We start from the raw sequence: 15,796 nt of genomic DNA on the forward strand, positions 1-15,796 counted from the left end.
CAACGTTCACCAGCCACCGGAAACTTGCCATCGTCGCCGCCGCCACCATCACCGTCACCGATACCATCGCTGCTACGCCCAAAAGCCGCCCTGGCCGACTATCATTAGTGCGAGCAGATTCCCGAGCACTCGAGGGCCGCACCGATCGACTGGTGGTCTGCTTGTGCACGGGGCCGAGCGCGACTCGGAAGAGGTAGCTATTGCACCTTTTATCATCTTTTTTACATTTTACTCGGCATTTGCATAACGACACTCGCACCTCGGTCCGAGTGACGTGTGCGAGCGCGCGCGCGGGCGCCTATGGGAGTACCGTTGCGCTAGAATGCGGCTGATTTTTTTCGCAACAACATGGTACCGCGGGGAACCGGTTTCGCGGCTTAGTCACACATGTACGGTGCAACGAACGCTAAAGGATTAGCAATTTGGAGGAGTTTAGCGAGGACGGGCAAATTGTAATTATCGGGAGAGGAGAAGCAACGACAATTGGAGAAAAGCGTGCGAACGTACGGCCGCTGATTAATCGCGGGAGTTACAAGTTTTACGAGAACATAGTCTTCTCCGGAGTAGAGAGTGTCATTAAGCCAAAGGCCTGGGCAATTGGACATATTGTAAAAGGTAATCATAGTTGCCTTGGCAGGTAGCTTTGGCGATAGACGCACGCACGCACGCACGCACGCACGCACGCACGCACGCACGCACGCACGCACGCATCACAGCCCTTTGCCCTCCCCCCTCCCCTATACCCACCCTCGCTCGCACTCTCTCATTCAATCGCTTTCTCTCCCCCTCAATCTCTCTTTCTCTCTCTTTGACGAGTCCGCGCGTACTCCCTTTATCTCTGTCTCTCCACGGTCTCTAGCTACGCTAATCTACAGTGTTATATTTTGATTGAAATGAATTTTGGAAAAAAACGTGCTTTAAACCGTGGAGTACGCACTTTTGTCGCTCAATTTTTTTTTCAAGATAAGAACATGAAAAGATAATATTATGAGTTAGATGCTGTATTGAGTTGCTCGAACAATTGCGTAAGTCTTTGGGAATTGTAAGTTTAGCTCTTTGGCCTTATGCAATTTCTTGGATTTTTCATCGTTCCGAATGAGAGTGTGTGTGTGTAAGAGAGAGAGAGAGAGAGAGAGAGAGAGAGAGAGAGAGAGCCCGCGAGAGAAAATCAATAGGTGGGGTCAATTGGTAGGGTTTGGATCTTACATTCTTTGCTGTCTTAACACGCCAGATACCATTTGGCTTAACAAGTTCGAATCAATAATTCACGTGCTAGTGTATTTTAAGGTCCATGCGTCATTGACATTGGCTGTAACAAATTAAACGGCCACTTGAGCGGCGCCGCCGTCGTATATTATTCAGTACGACTTCCCGTTCTTTAACGATTAGGATTATTTTAAAGGATATTCTACTGTCGGATCTGCGTGGTGTGCTTGCCTAAGTATGCAAGATGCCGTGAGATAGTGATGCAGGAAAAGTGGGCTGGCTTTACAATTTCTTTGTTAAAGTTGCCTAATTAAAGGATAGGTTTTGTCGTTACAACGATAACACGCGACTCGCTCAATTATTATTAAGTCAATTTTAATTGCGGATCGACGACGATTATAATTGACGTCCTTTCGTATGGGCATTTTTATTATTAGCGGCTGCTCGAGGCGCACGTGGATTTATTTATGGAAGAGGGCAGTCGAGAGGGGAGACGAAACGATAGAAAGTCAAAAATAATAAAAAAAAGTCTAAAGTTATAGCGTTGCTTAAAAATACTAACAACGATTGCGTTCTCTCGATATTATGTCATATATAGTGGCTATGTCATTGCATACATTATTATTATTATTTTTTTTCTTTTTTCAAATTATTGGACAACAATGTTCTTACCGCATAAAAATGTAAATAACAAATTCTTTTGTAAAATTGAAAACGTGGCAAGGAAGATAAATCACTAGGTCATGCGAGATATAAATCACTTTTCATTTTAAATTTAAAATAGAAAATTACGGTATATCATTCTCGGAATTGTTTATTAAGTGTTACTCCTGTTCAAGTGTAATTCTACTTTTCAAATAATATTTTACAAGCAGCAGACGTGTTAAACATTATTTTGTTAAGCCTCATGTTTGCCGTATTGCCGAGTATCTTTAATGCTTGGATAATTTTTATTTATGCCAATTGCATAAATTTTACAATATTTTATAAACGCAAGTCTAACTGTAGAAATTAGGTAAAGGCTAACTTGACTTGAATAAATCTCGTGCTTTATTTATTCGTTGTAACGGAAATTATTTCTATTTCTTTCCATAAAGAATTTTACGTATTATCACAGTATCAGATAAAGATGTTAATGTTGTCGTGGGACGTTGCCTGGCATTTCTAATACGATAATTTTCGTTGAATCGCTCGGTGTATTATTGTTTAGGAACAATATTAGAGAAATCGGGAGTTTAATTTTTGGCAGAACAAGAATTTATATTTTGAATGTATCGTCACTTAATGTTATTTGAATTATGTTCTTCGTCATTATCTTATTGACTGCCAGCAACTGATAAAAAGGTGATTGCCAGGATTATAGTAATTGTGCGGAGTGATAAAATATTTAACAAGGAGAACTAAAATGAGAATTAAATAATTTACAATAATTGCGCGTTAAATTTGTAGCCATTTATATGGATACGCGCGGGGTTATTTATTTATTTATTTATTTTTTTGTTTTTTTTTTTTTGTTAATATAAAATATATCAGAATTATATAAATATCCGAATTCGGCAAATATCATCGGCAATTTATATAAAATATTATCGAATACTTCGTGCTTTGGATTATTTGGAAAAATCATTGTAATATTATCATGGGATGACGATAATATGTGTTTCAATTACAGCTCAAATTAATAAATGCAACGGGAAAAGCATTTTGAATAGTCATTATTTTCTCTTGTAAATAATAAACAATGAAAGAATCACTCGACGAAAGTATTTACATAATTAACTTCCAATAAACATTGATCTACGAATTCAGCGGAAACGATTAATATAATTGCAATAACAATATACGCTGCGAATTATTGACATTCGTAAATATATGTAAAACCATTTATAAAGCATCTTTCGAACCATCAACGTCAATATTATCGATTATTGACGATGAGAGACTTTTAATATCGTCAGCATTTTCGATCTCTCGCTCCATGCTCCAAGTAATTCCAAATATTTGCGAAAGGAAAGAAGTTATCGATCGTTCATTCGTTAATATTAAAAGAAAAAAAATTCATCTCTTCGTTGCAAATAACGTATCCCCACTTTCCTTCCACATTTTGTTTTTACGTCTTTAAAGCCTACTTAAGATATTAATTATCCCAATTAATTGAGCTAGATCGAATCGGATTATGCATAATTATGATAAACGTTCTTGAAGATGGCCGCCGATGAGTTTCAAGAGCCACATTGCGTTTTGTATGTCGAGCATTCGTCACGTTTGCATTTACGAGTCGTTACAACCATCCAATTATATCATATTCGTTAGATTTACTTCCAACTACTTAGTGACAACGCGATACTCGAAGCCGAACATTGTATCTCCATATCGAAAGAATATCCTATAACATATTCGCACCTATGTGAGCTCGTGGGTGCTCATGAAGTCATTAAATGGCAGCGATCAGCTCCAAAGCATAGGCGTTTTAAAGAAAAGAAGCACGTTTTTGCAGATCGTTTAATTGCACGAGGCAGCCCATTGGAAGACTCTTGATTAATTGATTCGGCGGCCGACGTAGCAAACGATAGACAAACGATGGATAAATGACATTTTTTAAGGAGTATTTATTAACGCGTACTGCAATGCAAAAATTCGAACATTATTGTTGTGGCGAAGGACGGATAGTATGCTTGGAGCAACTGTAAAAACTTTGTTCTCTCTTTCTTTCAAAATTATTATTTGCGTGCAATTAATGCTTGCCCAAACTGTAGCAATACAATGTAATAAAGTAGCGTTCGATAATGCGCCAATCAGTATTAATCTCTTTATTAGCTTAATGTATCAATTGATTTTACCAATCGCACCTTTCAAGCCGTGCGGAAAATTGCGTGCATAACGCGTATTTATAACGAGATTGCTTTTGTTGGTTAAGTGTTGGAAACATCGACAGAGCCACCGCAATTCCCCGATTAATCAAGATCTTTCGTATAACGTTAATACGTCTGATACATCGAATTAAAACTACCTTGTAATTATTCTCAAGTTGAAAAAATATATTGGATATTACGTAGCTCCGATGAATTTTTCACGGCATTGGCAAAATAACGCACCTTATTTATTAATCAATTGATTTGTTTCATTTTTGCGAATTTGTTTCATAAGAAACATTTGCTCTAAGTTGCGGCGAGACTTTTAAATAAGACTAAATACAATCGTTGGACCATTAATCGCAATAAGTCTGAAAAGCCTCGAGGGGTCGATTAAAATGCCGAGGTACGACGGCACATACGGCTTATTCGAAATCTGAAAATTGAAAAAGTAGGACCGTAAGCTTATCGATCGATTATGCGCCGATAGCATTGGTGTGTAAGCTCGTAACGACGCCAAAGCCGATATGACGCGTGTGTTTTTCAAAATAACGTTAAACGCAAGCGACTCTCGGCGAAGATAAGAAAAACGAAGGAGGCTTAGTGCAACGTGGATAATGCTTTCAAATATCGTATTCCCATGGAGAAAAAGAGCTGGGACGAATGAACCGTAGATATGTCGACTGAATGCGCGTATCTATGGCGTGGACGAGTCGATCGAGCACGGCAATTGGAGGTCATTCCTTTGAAAAACTTGTAGAGCATTGGGAATCGGGGGCGAGGCGCAAAATCAGTGTTTATCGATGGAGCCACTGGTGAAGCTCGTGTGCGTGTCGGCTTTGAAAAGAAGCGAATACAACAAACAAAGAGAGAGAGAGAGAGAGAGAGAGAGAGAGAGAGAGAGAGAGAGAGAAAGACAAAAAGAGAAAAATAAAAGAGAAAAAAGCAAAATAGCAAAAGAAAAAAAAGAGAAAAAGATAAGAAATATAGGATGGAAAATCCGTAAAAGGGAAAAATCGAAGGAGTGTCGGATGGAGAAGTAGGGCGATTGACTAGGAGAGAAAAATAGGAAAAGCGGACAGACAAGGTTAAACGAAGGTGAAAGAGCTACCTAACGGGGATAGCGAATAAGAGTCGCCGCTGCTGAGAGCGTTAGAGTTTGTCATCCTACCATGATCGACCGACCTCTTCTGTTCTAGCGGACGACGTAAACCGAGCCGGACAACATGCTGATGTCGAGGTTCAGCCCCGTAGCCCAGCGGCTGATGCTGCCGCTCGCCTCCCGGGGCATCTCCTCCCGCGAGGTCTTCGTCCGGGAGCATAAATACGGGGCCCACAATTACCATCCGCTGGAGGTCGCCCTGACGCGCGGCGAGGGCATCTTCGTCTGGGACTGCGAGGGCAAGCGCTACTTCGACTTCCTCTCGGCCTACTCGGCCGTTAACCAGGGTCACTGCCATCCGCGAATCTATCGGGCGATGACGGATCAGGCGAGGCAGCTTACTCTTACCTCGAGGGCCTTCTACTCGGACATGCTCGGCGAGTTCGAGGAGTACATTACGCGCCTCTTCCAGTGAGTACTCGCTCCTAATGCTATGCCGCTTATCGGATATCGAAGGGGGCGCCGTTAACCCGGATAATTGCACTGCGCTTGGCAGGTACGACAAGTGGCTACCGATGAACACCGGCGTCGAGGGCGGCGAGACCGCGTGTAAACTCGCCCGCAGATGGGGCTACGATTGCAAGGGCATCGAGCCCTACCAGGCCAAGATCATATTCGCCAGGGGCAACTTCTGGGGCAGGACCTTGAGCGCCGTCTCGTCGAGCACCGACCCCACGAGCTACACCGGCTTCGGGCCCTTCATGCCCGGCTTCGAGCTCATACCCTACGACGATCTCGAGGCCCTCGAGCAGGCCACCCAGGACCCGACGGTTTGCGCTTTCATGGTCGAGCCGATCCAGGGGGAGGCCGGGGTCGTTGTGCCCAAGGTTTGGACTTTATTACCATTGACATTTAAAGAGCGCGAGGCTTATGTGGCGCAATGACGAGGAGGGAGAGAAATTTTTCTGGCTAATATTGCCGAGTCACTCTGGTCATAAACTTGACGCGACTCGCTGTTTACTTGGTAGTTTGGCCTTTGTTGACGCGCTTAAAATATATCCGCTGCCTCTTGGTCAGGCAGGCCCTCCTCATACGATCCTTACGTAATTCGAGTTACCGGCCATTTCGCCAAAATCGCCCCAAGGTCGAATGGGAGATTCCATTTATTTACGCGAATGAAGGAAGTGGTACGACGGATTCGAATGCTTCGACTGCACTCGTCCTTTCCAAAGTTTCTGCGGCTTATACGTGAGCGGCCGCATGGTCCAAGTTCAACAATTTCGCGTAATCCTGTCCCAACATTAATTATAATTGAAACGGACAACGCACATTATAAATGTCGAGATTGAAGAACAGATAATACGACAATTATCGGCAATCGATGAAAATGAATCGGATCGCGCGAGGCCAAAATAGTGCGGTCGTATTATATAATATTTTACCTCGACGTTTTTCTTGAAAGTCGCTGGGGAAGTGTACATTATTTATTTTCAAATATTCAATTAGCGATATCGTCCATTAATCGTAAGGCGCGATATCAAATTTATAAATAGTGGCGGTGTCGGAGAAAGCGGCTCATCGGGCACGGTAGCAGCCGCGCTTCTTTTTCACATAAACCACGTTTATTTATTTATTATTTAACGTTTATTTGCCACCCCCACTCCCATAAACGTAATACAATATTACAAAAGCATATTACGAGACGCGTAAATATCGTCGAGTTTTTCTACTTTGTTTCTTGTTTTTTTTTCTTGTTGTTGTTGTTGTTGTTTTTTTTCTTTTTTCTTTTTTCTTTAAAGCGCCTAATCGAATGAAAACAACACGCTCGAGTTACAAATAATAATAGACGACGAAGCTCACCGTGGACTCGCAATCACGCCAATTTCCATTTATTCAAATGGGGGCATTAGTTTTTCGCATTGCGAGCTACGATTTCCAAACAATGCACCCCTTACTTTCATCCCCGAAATTGCGATGTGCAAAGGCCAGCGTCCAGCGACAAACAAGCAGCGATTATTAATATTTCCCAAACGAACAAAACTCTTTTATCGGCAAACATCTAACGTGAACTTGTGGCTGCTCGATTAATAAATAAATGCTCGCATCAGTGGCCGGATAAAAATAACAAAGGGATTAAAAATAAAAATTGTACCCCATTTTGTGATAATGAAGCGATAATCGCACGGCTCGATGTTTATTATTCGTTAGACAATTAGCGTCACGCAAAGCGTTTACCTTGAACAATTATACGTCGACGACCACTCGCGTCCCCTTAGGCAACTCTAAACAAGTTTCTCGCGCCTCGCGCGCTCTATCAACGTCCCCGATAATGATTTCGATTTTAAAAAGGTTCTTCGTCCCGAGACTGACCCCTCCATTACCCCGTCCCTCCCTCCTGCCGCGCCAATCCACGCCAACGAGCATCATCACCATCTCGCTGCCTCGCTCGCTCGACAAGCGGCTCACTACATTTCCAGATGTATCTCTTTGTCAGGACGGCTACTTGAAAGGTGTGCGCGACATCTGCACGAGGAACAATGTCCTGTGGATCGCCGACGAGGTGCAGACGGGCCTCAGCCGCACGGGCAGGCGCCTGGCCGTTGATCACGAGGACGTGAAGCCGGATATCGTGATTCTTGGTAAGGCCCTGTCCGGTGGATTTTATCCCGTCTCGGGTGTCCTCGCCAACGACGAGGTTATGCTCGTGATAAAGCCCGGCGAGCACGGCTCGACCTACGGTGGCAATCCCCTGGGATGTCGCATCGCCCTCGAAGCCCTCAAGGTCCTTGAGGAGGAGAAGCTCGCGGAAAATGCTGATAGACTTGGTGAGCCAGAGTTTATTCGTCCTTTATTTCAATCATTTTTCTTTCTATCCTTCTTCTTGAATGCCGATCCCCTGCGCAACGAACGATCATCTTATTGAATTGCTATTATTGAACCTTAGCTATTGAATCTCAAGAATAAAAACTTTCCATTGCCTCCCTGATGAATAAAGCACTCGACCTCCTTTAATCACTTTATCCGGGCGTGTATTATCTTTTTATCGGCATGTCCGGGTGGTAATCGAGAACGTCCAGGTAAAATTTCGTTGATTTTTGTGACGAAAGAGCGGGACGAAATAGCGGTGAGATTAAGGAGACGTGAGGGAGGGGGTTGATGGGAGGGGGAATGAGGAACGAATGAGAGAGGTTAAAAAATCTTAAAGACTATGTGTTTAAGTGTGAAGGGAGACGGTAGAGAAATGCCAAATTGGCAGCCATTAAAGTTTTATGATTCTCCCTCGAGGGCTTTATTTTCCTTATTATCACATTGAGATATCGATTAGTGCTTATCAATAACTATTCTAGCCGTATACTTTAATAATCGTAAATTGTATGATTTAATTATCGCGACAGTATGACTAGATAATGTAAATGTACCTCATCTGACAGGCCATTATCCATTTTCTACACTATCTGCTTTCTTCATCTTATTTTCGTGATATCGTGCATCACTATTATTGCTTTATAAATTATAATTATGATTGTCAAATTCCATGACAATAAGCTTAATTTAAATTATGCATCGATAAGGTAAAAAATGACGTCACTGGAATATAATACACTTTTATTTTAATTCTATAACTCGTTATAATAAAATATGATATACATTATCGGAAAGCTTTATTATTAACGGAATTTCGATAAATCCTCGAATATTATCCTAACTTGTGTTACAGATTATAAATTAAGTTTCAAATGACAAATTAAACGTAAAACATCGTTTACAATTGCATTACGGTGGTGCATTTAAAGAAATACCTCATTATCGTTGTTGTTGTTGTTGTTGTTGTTGTTGTTGTTGTTGTTGTTATTGTTATTGTTATTATTATTATTGTTACTGATGTTGTTGTTGTTGTTGTTATTGTTAATTATGTTGTTGTTGTTGATGTTGTTGTTGTTGTCTTTGCTGTTAGCTTATGTAAATATTATGACGTGTGCAAAGGCAACATGATTAAGAGAAACAGTAGCATATCACGCTCTTTCAATCCACAAAGTTTACAAGTTCCGGTAGATTATTTTCTACTCGTGCTCTACTCTAATTATCATTAAAATATATTTGCATTAATTTTCTTATTTCATATTAAATGAGAGCACGAAGAGATTTATTTTCATCTTTAAACAGCATTATCTTTTAAATCTGCATAAAATTATAGCCGTATTTCAATCAAAATATAATTATGTTCTTCGATCTTTTTGTCTTTATTTCTTATTTTCTTTATTTTTTATTCTTTAGTTACGTCAGTTTTAACGAACAAATTCGTAATATTAAAAAACAATATAATTTTTGTTTAATTATTACTTTTAGCCATGAAATATTCTATCTTTTTAATATAACAAATAGCAATTGCGTAGAGCATTTAAGAACCATTTCTTATAACATTTAGTACAATTTTTTCCATCATTTTAATTTTCTAATTCGCGTGCATAAAAAAAATCTTCAAACCTTTTCCGTTAAATATCAATTTTGTTTTTATACCTGAATGTTGAACATTTTATGCATCTTATTAACGATATTATAACCAATATTTATTACAATTAATATTAGCATGGAATACTTTCATTTTTCATATTCTATATTCTTTTATGATATTATTCATGATATATATATATATATATATATATATATAGATATAGTCAAGTTTATATATTGTTTATATTGTTACTAAATCATTAAGAATATATTTCAATGAAATAACTAATTTTACTAGTACTTTAATAGTCGAGTAATGGGTTAAAAAATTATCTCTTGATATCTAATCTTTACTGGTTGGTCGCGCAATTTCTTAACTTTAAATTGATACAAATTTAATTGCTTCTGTATTAGAATGAATTTGTAAATACTTTTTTTAATAAGCTTTTTTAGCAAAGAAACGCTTGAAACGGACACGAGTATGTATATAAATTTATAGTACGTTTATTATTCATTGTTGAGATAAATTATAACGCTACAATTACATCGAAGGTACTTAGCATATAATTAATTGAGATACATGAAATATTTTTAATAATATTAAAATTAATAATTAATTTTAATAATATTAAAAATATTTTAATAAACTTTTAAGAAAGGTGTAATAATTAATTGGAAGATAGAGTTTAATTTCATTGATTAGTAATTCAATTGATGTTTATTAAAGAAGAAACTTAATAAAATATGAAAATCTGCCTTAGAAATTTATAAATATTCGTAGATGAAAATCGAGGATTAAAAATGCTTGAAGGGCAGAAGGAAAAGAGAAAGATATCTAGGTCCAACATGCTTACTTATTTATAAAATCACGCGGACGGAAATGAATCGATAAGAATATACATTTTAATTATTAATAATTAATAAATCGTTTAAAAATTAAATATACTACTACTGTAAATGTATTTTTAATGCGAAGGTTATTTTTATTACATAACACGAAATTATAATTTTTGCAATGATGATATAAATTTTCCTAGGATTTAGTAAAACAAAAAACAAAAAACAAAAAAAAAACAAAAAACAAAAAAAACAAAAAACGCTCCATTAATAATTTACAATCTAATTGTTCAATATTATTGCCTATTTTATATATAAAAATCAATATTAATATTAATCAAATTTCAATATTAATTGCCTATTTTATATATAAAAATCAATTACATTAAAACTAATAAATATCGTGAGAAATACATTTGATTGTCAAGAATTAATAAGAATAACTTATGTATTATAACTTACTGATACGAGTTATTTTCATTATTATAATTAGCCAACTTTGGTTCCATTTCATCCCTAGAGCCATTGACTTTTAATTTAAAATGATGACGAAAGAGTACGTATACTTTGCAATTAAAAGACTGTAATTTTGCATGTGGTTAATGTTGCATGTGCAAGGTACGTAGCTGAGAAAAGGGTGGGGAAAATTGTATGAATTTTATATGTTTCGAAATCATAGTGTTCGGCTAAAAGTAAATTAAATAAATGATATTTGACAAAAGTATTTTGGCCTCAAAAGCGATGGAAGCTACCGATTATTATCCTATTACCTCTTCAAAAGTAAAACATCCCATTTCAAAATTATAAATTTCTATAAAAGTCTGATTTTTACTCAATTATATCGAAATCTAAAGCGAGTGCTATTAATTACCGTATCAATTTGCACCTTATTTTACTGCTCTAATAAAAATGTTGACACAATTTTTACATAGAAAATAAATTTAATCGCCGGTCCGTCCGAATTCATTAAACTCATAGAGATATGAAAGTATGGGTTTTTAGTAGGGCATAAATAAATTTAGGATTTTTCAAACTTTTACAGTCCCGTGTTTCCCTTCGTGTCGTAAAAAAGTGCCGAACAGAGAACTCTTTACTCATTCTATTTTTTAAACATAAACCACAACGTATTCTCCAAGTCTTCATTTATTTTCCGATGAAACGTCAGCTTTCTTTCGTCCTTTCGCCCCGGCTCCTCGCTCTCCCAAATAAATAAATAGCCTCACTCCTCGCCTATATTACTTATCTTAAGTGCTAATGCCCATTGGACGAAGTACATTTAAGCGACTCTTTATCTCTGTCCCAAAACAAACTAAACAAAACAAACAAAAAACAAAAATCAGGCAAGATTTTGCGCGGCGAGCTGATGAAGTTGCCGAAGGACGTGGTGACGCTCGTCCGGGGCAAAGGTCTTCTCAACGCCATCGTCATCAACGAGAAAATCGACGCGATGAACGTGTGTAGGCAGTTGAAGGAAGAGGGTCTGCTGGCAAAACCGACCCACGGGCACATAATTCGCCTGGCCCCGCCCCTCGTTATCAACGAGGCCCAAATCTTCCAGTGCGCGGAGATCATCGAGAAGGTGATCGGTTGTCAAAAGGCCTGAGGCTCAAGCGGCGCTCGAGGACTCACTGTCTCGGCTCCTCGACTCGTCCGATCGATAAGCCCAGCCGCGATTGACCATCGGATAACAAATTCCAGGTCCTAGCAAGAAAACTGCATTGTTTTTACGATATCGAGCCGGCGCTGATGGATAATGGCGCGACGCAAATATTTTCCACGTGGAATATCAAACATTGAATTGGAATTTTTGTCTGCAATCATTGGCACTGAACGAAAGCAACGACAATCGAAGATAAATTAATAATAAAGACGTTGCTTTAGTTTTACACTCGTTTATTTGTTTTATGTTTAAGGTTGTAAAGGACCATCGGGATAAGATGGCTTTCATTAGAAAAAGGACTTTACGAATTAATTAGTATTGTTGAGTGTAAGTAGATGGTCGTACGAGTCGTAATGATTTCAATGATGTACAAATAATATAAAATTTGTTTTAATACAATTCATTAATAATAATGTTGAGATATAACGAATTGAATAAAGTATTAAATTTTTTTCTTTTTAATGCAGACCTTTTGTTCTATATTCGCACCCCAGCATATAAAAACTGCATACATTACAATTGATGATTTAATTCAATGAAATATTGGCTATCCATAATAATTATGAATAGCCGATAATGCAATAAAAATTGTACTGATTTCGATAAGAGCAAATTATTGAAATTTGTGAATATTTTCCAGACAATAGGGCAAAACGGCCGAATTACTTGTATTAAATTAGATTATTTATTGTCTGTAATTCGTCATAATGCGTGTTCCAAGCAATAAACGGCTAAATGATCAATGACTGTTTATGACCTGGGGATCTCTTGATCTTTCCGACCATTCATTCTCCGAAACAATTTGAAAAGGCAAATGAAAGTCACATATTTGTGAAGTTAAACATTTATTGCTCCGAGTCCCGTAGCTTCTAGCATTTTCCATTCATTGGGATGATAAATAACTGAAAATATCAACGATTAATAATTGCATTATTTGTAATAGAATGAAGCTATTGAAAAAAAAAAAATTGTAAACAGAATTTAATCCTGGAAGATAAAAATAGAATAAAAACAAAAATAGAACCTCATTTCTTAATTCATAAAGTTTAATTAATTTTTCAGCTATCAATACAAACACACGCGCAGGCGCACAAATATTCCGTTACTTACATTACTTATTTACAGTAGCATTTAACAAAATCACAAATCGAAGATTAATTATAAATTATGTCATTCTCAAAAATTGACCATTGAATTTGATTTTCATAATTTAATATGAAATTTGCAAATTCAAATTGTTGTAATTAAAAAAAATATATTTGTATATTTTTTCCTTTGAATGATTTCGAGTGAAAAATAAAAATATTAAAATATGCCTAGCCGTATATATTATTGTTCAATATTTATTACGTCACTCCGCTCCTTTCAATATACAACATTCAATATGCCATTTAAATCAACCGTAATGTTAATAATAAAATATTTATTATTCTACGCTCATGAATTATACAATATTATTAATATTGAAAATAATTATACATGAAAATGTTACCTTAAACCGTATCCGATGTTTATCGCTATTGGTATAGACGTGACGATCGATTAACAAAAAGTTATCAAAGATAAAGAATAAATTAAAATGAAACAGCTTGAAGGAATTCAACATCTGCAGTGATTTTCCTTATCTTATCAACGATAAATTTCTTACACACAAAAAAATTAGTCCGTAAATATAAATACAATATCTTATGATATAAAACTTTATTTAAAATTGCGATCAAATGTTATTTTTTTACAAATACATGCGAGAAAAATTCAACGTGTATGAAATATTTATTTATTTAAATGAATGCACGTAATGTAATGCAATTTAAAGAATATGAGATTATTTTAGGAATCACAAGGATTGTAAATTTTGTTTACATGTACATCGATGATATAAATGTGACATAACATTAAACACTTTATATTTTTATAAAATTTATTATTGCCAACGATTTGAGGAGAAAAATGTGAACATATTAATTTTACACTTTACAACGTCATAGATTACAGCAAGTATACGGCAAAGATTTATGAAGCCATTGTCATATAATTTTTTTTTCTTTTTCATTTCTTTTTTTTTTTTTTTTTTTTTTTTTTTGTTTTTTATATATCTAATATCGTTTAAAATTTTTCTTTAGTACTTCCTCTCAAAGTTATACAGACAATAAAAGTTTTTCAAATTATAGCCCTGTTTTTACAACAACTATGCATTCATTGTAATGACGTAATTAAATACTAAAAATATCTTCTGGCAAAATTAGACAAATTATAAAATTTTATGAAAAATGCTTTTAAAATACGGTATTTGGCTTAAAGCATTATTACGCGAGCCGAGGCAAAAGATTGAAAAGTAAGTTTATAATTTGAGTAAACGAAAATATGGTAAATATTTATGTTTGCATATATATTTAATAAGCAAGTAGTCTAGACTATATTTATAAATTTACGATTCTACTTTTTATATATGCATTTATGTAAATGGTGCATTATTCAGGCATTAATTAGACATTTATCAATTGAATATGGTATATGCGATTACCCGAGACCAGATAAGAAAAAGTATTAGATGTTGAGAATGCATGAAATGTATTTTCTGTTGATCAAATACATTTGCGCTTTTGCCGATGACTGATTTCTAATTTTTTCACATTCCCGTGAATTACGAATATCTTAAGGTTTATTTATCTCCCATAATAACTGCATTTTGTCAAATGCAACGCAATAAATTTATATACGATTTTCGTTTTCTTTTCACGTGTATTTAATTGGATAACGAAGCTTCTAAGGAATATTGAAAATAGATTATTATTTATTTTAAAAAAAATTATTATTATATTTTATTATATATAATCCTTAAAATATTGTTTTTTTTTTTGTTTTTTTTTTTTTGTTTTTAATATCTTATTTAAAAAATTGATAGCTCACTTTTATTTATAAGAAATAAAATATAATTATGAAACGTAGTTATCATTTGCGCCTCATATTTGTGAAATTAGTAATTTAAGAAATGGAATCGTAGTGTTCATTCACCGGAAGGTAAGTTTCCATTGTTAAAACGACATAATGACCCTCGTCATTTTATAAATATCTCATAAAAGTATATTGACTACATTAAAAATATTGATGCAGTTGAGTCGAAGAGAAGGAAAAAAGAAATAATAATGATTTTCGTCGCTTGCTCGCATTTTTTGTGAATATGACTTGGGCACACGCTGACTCGATGGCGCCTCCTCCACCTTCATTGCAAATTCTCAACCATAATCTCGCAAATTGTCGTTTCTTTTTTTTTTTTTTTTTTTTGCCTGCATACGTGTCGTCCTTATCATCATTATCAGTTTTGGTCAATGCCCGTCCCACACGTATTATTGTCAAAGGCTAACACGCAAAGATTATGTGGATAAATAGCAGAACAAATAAGAATGCGTATGTGCATGTTAGAGTGAAAGGGAGGGACAGGGAGGGGTAGAGTGAGTGAGTGAGTGAGTGAGAGAGAGAGAGAGAGAGAGAGATAGGGCGATGCCACTAATTCATGTTCGCTATCCTGACTCCACGCCTATAAATGGCACGAGAATTTTTCCAATTCTCGAATATTGTCATAAGCGACGAAAGAAGAAGAGTGACACGTTGACTTCGTGCGATATCAACCGAATATTTCCAGTCCTAGAGAGTATTATCGTAAATATTCAAACAGTATATACTATT

The 15,796-nt window shown here is 36.2% G+C and overlaps 1 protein-coding gene across 1 annotated transcript; it reads left to right on the forward strand.

Annotated features, from left to right (window-relative positions):
* The first annotated feature begins 5,233 nt into the window (after nt 1-5,233).
* On the forward strand, nt 5,234-12,539 carry LOC105361823 (ornithine aminotransferase, mitochondrial-like). The gene is made up of 4 exons (XM_011499106.1): nt 5,234-5,631; nt 5,717-6,047; nt 7,655-7,985; nt 11,790-12,539. The coding sequence occupies exons 1-4, from the start codon at nt 5,285-5,287 to the stop codon at nt 12,050-12,052; spliced, it is 1,272 nt and encodes a 423-aa protein (XP_011497408.1). The 5' UTR covers nt 5,234-5,284; the 3' UTR covers nt 12,053-12,539.
* The last annotated feature ends 3,257 nt before the right edge of the window (nt 12,540-15,796 follow it).

This window comes from Ceratosolen solmsi, unplaced genomic scaffold, assembly GCF_000503995.2.
Source record: "Ceratosolen solmsi marchali unplaced genomic scaffold, CerSol_1.0 scaffold2, whole genome shotgun sequence".
NCBI classification, from domain to species: domain Eukaryota; kingdom Metazoa; phylum Arthropoda; class Insecta; order Hymenoptera; family Agaonidae; genus Ceratosolen; species Ceratosolen solmsi.

What these genes read in the sequence shown, in the direction of transcription:
- LOC105361823 (XM_011499106.1), top strand. Translation starts at nt 5,285, where the DNA reads ATGCTGATGTCGAGGTTCAGCCCCGTAGCCCAGCGGCTGATGCTGCCG. An exon ending in CCGGGGTCGTTGTGCCCAAG is followed by an intron (nt 6,048 to 7,654) that starts GTTTGGACTTTA and finishes TCTCTTTGTCAG; the next exon opens with GACGGCTACTTGAAAGGTGT. An exon ending in GGAAAATGCTGATAGACTTG is followed by an intron (nt 7,986 to 11,789) that starts GTGAGCCAGAGT and finishes AACAAAAATCAG; the next exon opens with GCAAGATTTTGCGCGGCGAG.